Source organism: Belonocnema kinseyi, chromosome 1, assembly GCF_010883055.1.
Source record: "Belonocnema kinseyi isolate 2016_QV_RU_SX_M_011 chromosome 1, B_treatae_v1, whole genome shotgun sequence".
Lineage (NCBI taxonomy): Eukaryota > Metazoa > Arthropoda > Insecta > Hymenoptera > Cynipidae > Belonocnema > Belonocnema kinseyi.
Window position 1 is genome coordinate 168,707,953 of NC_046657.1, and position 8,601 is coordinate 168,716,553.

The following is an 8,601-nucleotide window of genomic DNA, read 5'->3' on the forward strand; positions in this document are numbered from 1 at the left end:
TTTCAAAAAAAAAAGAAGAATTTTCAACTCAAAAAGACAATATAAAAAAAATTAACTAAGCAGATGAAGTAGTTGATCTTTAACCGAAGAGTTAAAATTTGAAGCCAAAAAACCGGCCTTAACAAAACCAGTTAAAATTCAACCAAAAACGCTTGAATTGTTTACGCAAAAATGCCAATTTTTAGAAGGTAGTTGAATTTTCTACTCAAAAAGTAAAAATTTCTAAAAAAACGTTCAGTTTTATACAATAAAAGATGACTTTTATACGCTTGCAACAAAATAGTTAAATCCTCAACGGAATCGATAAATTTGTAAGTAAATAGATAATTTTTCAAGAAATAAGATTATTTTTCAAACAAAAAGATGAATTTTTAACTAAGAAGTTTTATTTTCTTAAAGAATGAGATGTATATTTGCAGATAACTGGTCCACAATTTTTGTTTATTGTATCATTCTGCGAGATCTCTCAGAATTCAAATATGTTTTGATAACACGTCGGTTGCCCTTATCAGATATATAAAATTGGGCATTTTTGAGCCTAAAATGTAAAGTAGAGGAAGAGAAGTTGGTGATAGATATTTTAGCATTTTAGTATTTTTAGCGTAATTCAGTAGAGAGATGTGACTGAGAGAGGTTATGTTCTGGTATTACCTTGCAGTTTTACTTTTAAAGAAGTTGTACGAGGTGGTAGGTTTCATAAAAATCTTGAAGGCATAAGAAAAATGTTAATACTTTACTCCGCCTATGAGACGGAAAACAGGAAGTGAAGGAACCGAAAGGAACCTCTACACAGTACCTTTAAAGACCCCACTGAGCCCCCTTTCGATTCTTTTTTTACAAATTCAAAAAACAGCAAGATCAACTTTCAAATTGTTGAAATTCAGATTCTACGTTAAAATTCCCATTAGAAACTCACAGAGTATTCGCAATAATTTTTTTGCAGATTTAAAAATTTTTAAAAATGTTATTAACTTCGTCTGGAGGTGACCTCAAGCGCATCTGTAATAGCTCAAGTAGTATGTTGCGTGCGAAGTTTAAAAATAAAATTCAAAATTGGCAAATGAATGTAAATAAATATATGTGATAATGTATATGTCTAATTTTGAACAAATTTAATACCTTCTCCGATAAGAATACTATGAAAAATGAGAATTTAAACAAATCTTTTACCTTATTAGGGTACCTTTTCACAGAGGCCGAATCTGAACAAACTGATGAATTAATATGACAAATCCAGTTTGTATCTTGGTTATCAACCAATCAAATTCGCCATAAACCAACAAAGCAGCTAGAAATGAATCCTATGTACTCCACTGCGCGGCGCCAGCATCCAGACAAAATTCTGAAAGTTACCTACGGAACGCTTCTGAACTGCTACTAAAAGAAGATGCACTTGAAGCCCCATTCAGCCTATGTATATGACAGGGACCACTTTTCAGGGTTGGCAGCACTGCACCATGTCAATTTAGCAATCATAATAATAGTACATTATGCAACAAGGGGCGAAAGAAGCAGAAAAATATTTTCACGAGGGCAGTAACTTTACTTTCACCCCGCTAATTTTATTTTCGCCCCGAAAATTTTACTTTTGCCCGTATAATTTTACTTTCGCTCCGCAAACTTTACTTTCGCTCCGCTAATGAGGTTTGCAGAAAATATATGTTACTTTCGCCACTATTATCAGGGGCAAAAGATGGCCATTTCTGTCGAGCGTGGAATAAAATAATATTTTAGTACATTCAATCAAAGAATCATAGTAAAAACTTAAAACCTATAAATATGATTAAATATTAAAAAAGGTGAAAAGTTCCGATGCTTTCAAATGATAAACAGCCTCACATATTACTTTAGTGAGTTTAATCAGTATATTTTTTTACAAATTCATATTTTGAGAGTATGGAAACATTGTCATAATCAAAAGTTTGATTTTCTTAAAACGGATGTTCGGTTAGTGCAGTTTGGTTAATTCTTTTATTTTTCGGTTTACCTGATTTTTTGTGTTCTTTTACTCTGATTACTAAATATCTCCTTGCTTGTCTGATATAATGTTTTCCACAATTAATGCAAGTGATTTTATAGATAGTGTTCGTACATTTTTCCATAGGAATTTTATCTTTTTGGCTTGTAAAACAATGGAGAGTGTCTTTCATTCTTTTAAATAGAAATTTCAAATTGTATTAACCGAAAAATCTAGTGAAAAATTTGGACAGTTACGGACAATATGGATGTACAATAAATTGATCTAAATTAATATCCTTGTTCTGTATAGCGTTGTTGCTTCTAGTAGTAAAAATTAACCGTATAGTTCAGTCATCTGGTCGGAAAAATAGGGCAAAGATTCTAATTTCTGGGGCAGTAATTTTTTTTTCTAAAGTGCTTCATTTGAGGATGCATAATATGGGGTCAGGTTCTGTCAACAGGATTTCGTCCCGGAACACGGAACTTTTTTTGGGAAAAGATGCAAAATATCACATTCCAGTTGATTGGTGTTTTCCGGTGTATTTAAGAGGTGAAAGTATTCTTACAAAAATTAAAGTAGATAAAATTCTGCGTAAAGCTAAAAAAAACTTTGTTCTATCATAAATAGTCTCGAAGTTACGACCTTTCAGAAAGCCTCGATTTTTTCCAAATTTTTTGCCAAAAATTACATGTTTTTTTTTGTTTCTCTGTAGCTTGGATCCTGATGGCTAGATCTAAAAATGGTCAACAGGTGAATTAAAGTAGTTTCAAGCAGAATTTTATCCATTTTAACTTTTGTAAGAACACTTTTACCTCTCAAATGCACAGGAAAGCGCCAATCTAATAGAATGTCATATTTTGCACCTTTTCCCAAAAAAATTTCGGTGTTCTGGGACGAAATTCTGTTCACAGAACGTGACCCCATATTATGCACCGCCAAATGAAGTATTTAGAGAAAAAGAATGACTGTCCTAGAATTACCATCTGAAAGTACCAGAGAACCGGACTTATGCTATACTTTTTTAATTTGATTCGTGAAAAGATGGATAGGAGAGTTTTATTGCTCTGTCGACTGAACCATTGATTACGCTAATTTTGTATGGTGGGTGGAAAGTAACTTATTGTAGCCTGCTCTGATTTTGTTTCTTCACGCTTAACTGCTCGCCTGAATGAAAGCCGCGGATCCCGCGCACCTCGGCGCAGCACCTGTTAAACCAACATGCCGCACGGCGTCAATTCTTAGAAAGACTATAGAAGGGAGGGCTATTGAAGATTTTCACTGTTCTTTTTCTATACCAGTTTGCTAAAATCTGGCCGTTATTATGAAATATGGTGACGTCGAAGAAATTAATTTTTTTGTCAGTTTCTTGTTCTGTGGTGAATTAGAGTCATTCATGATATTTCTTAAAATAGTTTTTGAATTTATCAATTACATCTCTGTAAAGACAAAATAAAACGTCGTCGAAGTATCTGTAATAAAATAGGGGTTTATTAGGCAAGAAGCGATTTAGAACCTCATTCTCTAATTCCTCCATGACGAGGTCAGCTACGGCTGCTGAGATTGGTGAACCCATGGGGACACTGAAAGTTTATCTATACAATTTTTCCTGAAATACATAATAGGCGTTTTTTTTTAATCTAGGAATTTGATGTAATATTTAAATGGCAAGTTTGTGTGTTGCTGAATTCTATCATAATTCTTTGTGACTGTAATTATAATAAAATTATGAGGAATATTAGTATAAACAGATTTGACATGAAAGGAAAAGATTTCAAAATCATCTGGGATTTGATACATGTTGATATTATCAACAAAAGTTCCAACTGTCTTTTACGTGTCTAGATGTGTGTCCTGAAATTTGTTTGATTAGTTTGCTAAGATATTTCGAGAGGTTTTATTTTCTACGCAATAGTTTTAAATTTTCAAGCGAAAAAAAAATTTTTACTATGTAGTTCAATTTTTAACCTGAAAATATGCATTTTCAACCACAACAACAAATAAATTTTGTAGTAAGCGGTTTTAGTTAAAATCTATTAGTTAATTTAAAAAAACGATTAATTCTCAACAAAACATCTGATCGATTATATTTAAACCCAAAAAATATAATTTTAAATAAAACCAGTTACAACAAATACATGCATTAAAGGCTATTCTACATAAACACTTAAATTTATACGAGCACTTAAAGAAACATTATCACAACACTTTTAATTTTCTGTGGTTGGTTTTATCCTATTATATTTAAGCTGATGAGGAAACTTGTAAGGTTTTGAAAAGTCATGTTTATCTTCAATGCCGTTTAATATTACAATAATAAAAACAATTTTCTGGAAGTTGTCGCTCACTTTTTTCATCATATACTTTTAAATAATATCTAATATAGAAAGAAAATAATTACCCTAAATCGAAGATTGCCGATGGGAGGTTCTGCATATGGAATCCCATTGAAGCATATAACTTCACCAAATTCAGTGTTTAATGCAACGCCTTTTAAAGTTCCTTGATTAATTTGAACTATATATTCGCTCATTTTGCATCAAAATATGGCAATCCGTTTGTATGCAGAGTTTTCCTGTAGTAATAAAAATGGTCAGACTATTAATTGGTAGTTGTATGGAAGAGAAATTGTTATGTAAATAATACTGCCCTTAAAAATAAAAAAAGATCATATAAAGGGGTTGAAAATATTTTGTAGCTTTAAAAAAAATTGATCTTGTTTCATAACTTAAAATTACAAAAAGCTTTATGTAGCAGAATCACTTCTAAAATCCAAAAAAGCACCTCTTAAGGAAGTTTCAGACAAATATTGTGATTTTTATTTATATAAAAAAAATTGTTTGCACTAAAATCGAAAATCAGTTACAAATTCCTTTATTTTCAGTTCAAAAACATATTAAAAAACTTCCTGACTGCACGAAAAAGTTTCCCATGCGATTGAAGGAAATTTTAATTTGAAAAAATCTCAAATTTCAATATGTGCCACAAGAAATGTTTATAGCAATTTTAATTATAAACTTTTTAATTAGGTTTGTAATTAATTGTCATTCCTACATTAACATGAAACACTTTTAGCAAACAAAATGTTTGTTTTACGGATAATAAGAATAATTGCTAATTTGTTCATGAAATTTGCTTATAACAAATAAATGGAATGATGAAGAAATTATTTGTATTCTATGAGCCTCTAAACATTCATTTAAGACAGCATAAAGTTTGCCTAATCAGTTACTAAAGTGTAAAATATTGTTATGTAGAAAATTGTAGTTTTTCCATACTTTAATTGAAAAAATTATTAATAACCAAATAGAGGAGACAATAGTTCCGAACGTGAAGCTCTTCAACATTTGATGATCTTTAATTTTAAAAAAATCATCGGACCAAAATTGAAGTCTCTGAACATTTTTGAACGAAAGAAATGCATTTCCAACCACTGTGTGACGTTTCCATCAGTTCCTCTAACAGCAAACCCCCAAATGACGTTGGACTCCAAAAAGTGATTTTGACACACTGCATGCTTATGGTTAAACACAATGTGATTCCTAAAAATGGCTTTTTGCCACTGTAAGGGTACCTTTTTACGAAGGCCTGTTTTGAATTAATCGCGAAATTAATATTTTTCATAGGATTCATGTCTAGGTACTTTGTTGGGTTTTGGTGAATTTGATTGGTTGTTAACCAAGATACGAACCCGATGTGTCAAATTAATTAAACGATTAATTTAAAACAGGTTCAGTGAAAAGGTACCCTAAAAGAAAAGAAAAGTGGGGGCGATGCTGCATGGGGCTAGTGGGATCCAAAGAAGAACGCGGTTACGGAAAGTAAGCATCAGTCGGCAATCTTAAAGTCAGCTCCGTTTTGCGGCAAAAGCACCCGTGATTTTTGCTTGTAAATTCAGATGTATTATAATTTAATAAACTCACGATGAACAGTCTGTCGACCGAGATGACCTAAGGCCTTAAGTACGAAAATAAAATTCGAGGTTACGTTGAGCGCCATAGCAGAGATATAATGACCGGAGAAAAAATCGCGTTCTGCGATAATCATATTATCAATTCAGTCTATAAAATAGTCAATGTAACGTTTACTGAAAGAGTTGTAAATTGAACCCTCGTTGACCCTCGGATTGTCACATGCAGAAAATTTGCAACCTTGAAACTATTCTTTTGTCTCATCTTCTAAACTTTTAGTCTTTTCGGTTTTGCGTAAATGAGAGTTCAGAGTATTTTAAAATTAAGGCCATGTGATGAGTAGGTCACGTAACCAATTTCTTGCCTTACCGACATTTTTTTATTTTCTAACTTATTTTCACACAGAGCACCATATCGAGTTGCAGTTTTGGGATACTAAATAAGAAGCTCTAAGAGAGGTGGTTCTGGTCCTAAAATTTTATAATTAAGAAAACAGTTTTTTCTAACGCACGCACGAAATATTTGATTTTCAACGCATGTATTGCGTGCGGGAAGTGACCAATTCCGAAACCGTGATAAAAAGCAGTTAGAAAAAGACTTTTTCTAGCTGCTGCGCGTGCGCTCTTTGAGTAAGATTACTTTTTCTTGCTGTTGCGCTGGCGCATTTCGAGTCGGAATTATTTTACAGGACTTGGGAATCATAACCTAACTTCGCTATGATTTGACGCTTGAGAGACTGATTATGAGTAGTGAATAGTTATTGGACATACTCGAAGTGATAAGTTACCATAAATTACTCATAAATTACCATAAATTGCCGATAAATTACCAAAAATATCGGAAAACTTTAGAAATATGAAATTATTGGTAATTTGATAATTTTTCATAAATTTCTAAAAATTTAGCCAATTTTCAGAAAATTTTGAAATTTATCAAATTTTCCAAAATTTTTGAAATTTTGTGAAATTTACAGTACCTGCCATCGGCTCATCTTCGGGTCGTCTCTGGCTTGTACAGCTAACTTCACACTCGTGTGGAACTGCCTACTTTCCGCAATTGTAGCACAATATACTATTTTTTTCTCTTAATTAATAAAATTAAGGACCAAATGCCATCTTTCTTAGTGCTTCTTATTTATTCCCAAAAATTTTCAACTCAATGTGGTGCTTCTTGTGAAAATAAGTTAGGAAATAAGAAAAGCATCGGTGAGGTAGGAATCTGGACACTTTAAGAACACACTTCTTCGCGCATCGCACTCGCGCACGCACGCCGTCATGCGCACGGATCATGTGATCCAGTTCCGCCCGCATAAAATGAAATGAATCTTCGTATTAACGTACTTTTTGGCATTTAATACTTACTATGAAAAATTCTGATCACTCATGTTGCTTTTACATTCGTTTTCGACCTTGAATCATAAATTAAGTTACCTAATGAATTTAAGGCTATCCTGAAACTAACTTCAAATAAATTTTATGGTTTATTTTTACATTTTTCTGAGAGTTATTGATACTATATTGATACTATTGATATTTCGATTATTTTGTACCAAATTTAAATTATTATGCATTTTAACATAGTTTTGGGTACGCTTAAGTGGTCTCTTCTTTAACCACACCGACATTCACATGTTCCTATGTGTGGTGGACAGTCTTCGCTTCTTTTTTCCAAGCATTCTTAGCCATGGTTTAATTCAAAATCGAGATTTAAGTGAAGCAACTGAACATGAGTTTGCAAACTTTCGTTTTCAGCCAAATTTCAGGTGTTGCCTGCTAATAGCTTTGGACTGAATTCTGGGGGATTCAAACGTAAACAGTCAGGGCCGCCTGAACCGTTTCCAGTTGGGATGCATAATATTACGCAAAAAACTCGAAGGAGTACGCACACACTGCTGCCCTTCCGTAGTCCGGACGCCATACCCACTTCTGTTGGATTCGCGTTTGATATGCAATATTGTTAATGATTCTTGTTTAGACTCATCTCCTAATTCCGAATCTGCGTGATACACCTCTGGCATTTATGGCGTTCTCGAGATATAAGCGATTAATTAAATTTTTATCAATTACTGATTGAATGACCGTTAATTATTTAAAAAAAATTTCTCTTGCATTTTTGCAGAGGAAAAGAAGAGGAATAAAAGTTGTCTCGACACTTATTCGATGAGATCAATAGTTTTTGCAAAAAAGGCGTTAATAGGTAAAATAATGGATAAAAATTAGTATCCTTTTTGTACTCAGTAATATTGTTTCATTTGAAAAAAGTTTTATTATAATTGAAAATATGAGTTGAAACGAACAATTTTCATAATGGACGCTATATCTCTAAAATTAATAATTTTAAAGGTAGAAACTTTTAATTTACGAACGAAAAATGCCTTTTAATTATTAGTCCTGTTTCTCGAATGTGATTTGTTTTATTACGAAATTTTTAAAACAGAAGCGTTCTTTACTCCATAATAAATATATTTTTGTATAAAGTCGATGAAAAATAATTATTTTGATATAATTAGGCATCAATGTTTAAACAGACTTTTTAACTTGATACAGCTTCACAGGGAAAAGATAGAAAGAAGTCAAAATTTGCATAGCACTTTTTGTAATCTCGCTGAAACCAGGGATATCATATGTAATCGAAATACGAGGGTGAATCAAATATTAACCGGAATTCTTTTTTAATATTTATTTATTTATAAAACAATACAAAAATACTATTGATTATTTTTCTACATAGTCT

The 8,601-nt window shown here is 32.2% G+C and overlaps 1 protein-coding gene across 9 annotated transcripts in view; it reads right to left on the minus strand.

Moving 5' to 3' along the window:
• The window catches only part of LOC117170435 (venom carboxylesterase-6-like), a 92,699-nt gene that overhangs the window by 10,664 nt on the left and 73,434 nt on the right, over positions 1–8,601 (minus strand). For all 9 annotated transcript variants that reach the window (XM_033357170.1, XM_033357169.1, XM_033357171.1 and 6 more), the window contains one exon: positions 4,359–4,532. In XM_033357170.1, the coding sequence (XP_033213061.1) occupies positions 4,359–4,490 (132 nt within the window). In that variant the 5' untranslated portion in view covers positions 4,491–4,532. The remainder of the gene's footprint in view (positions 1–4,358; positions 4,533–8,601) is intronic.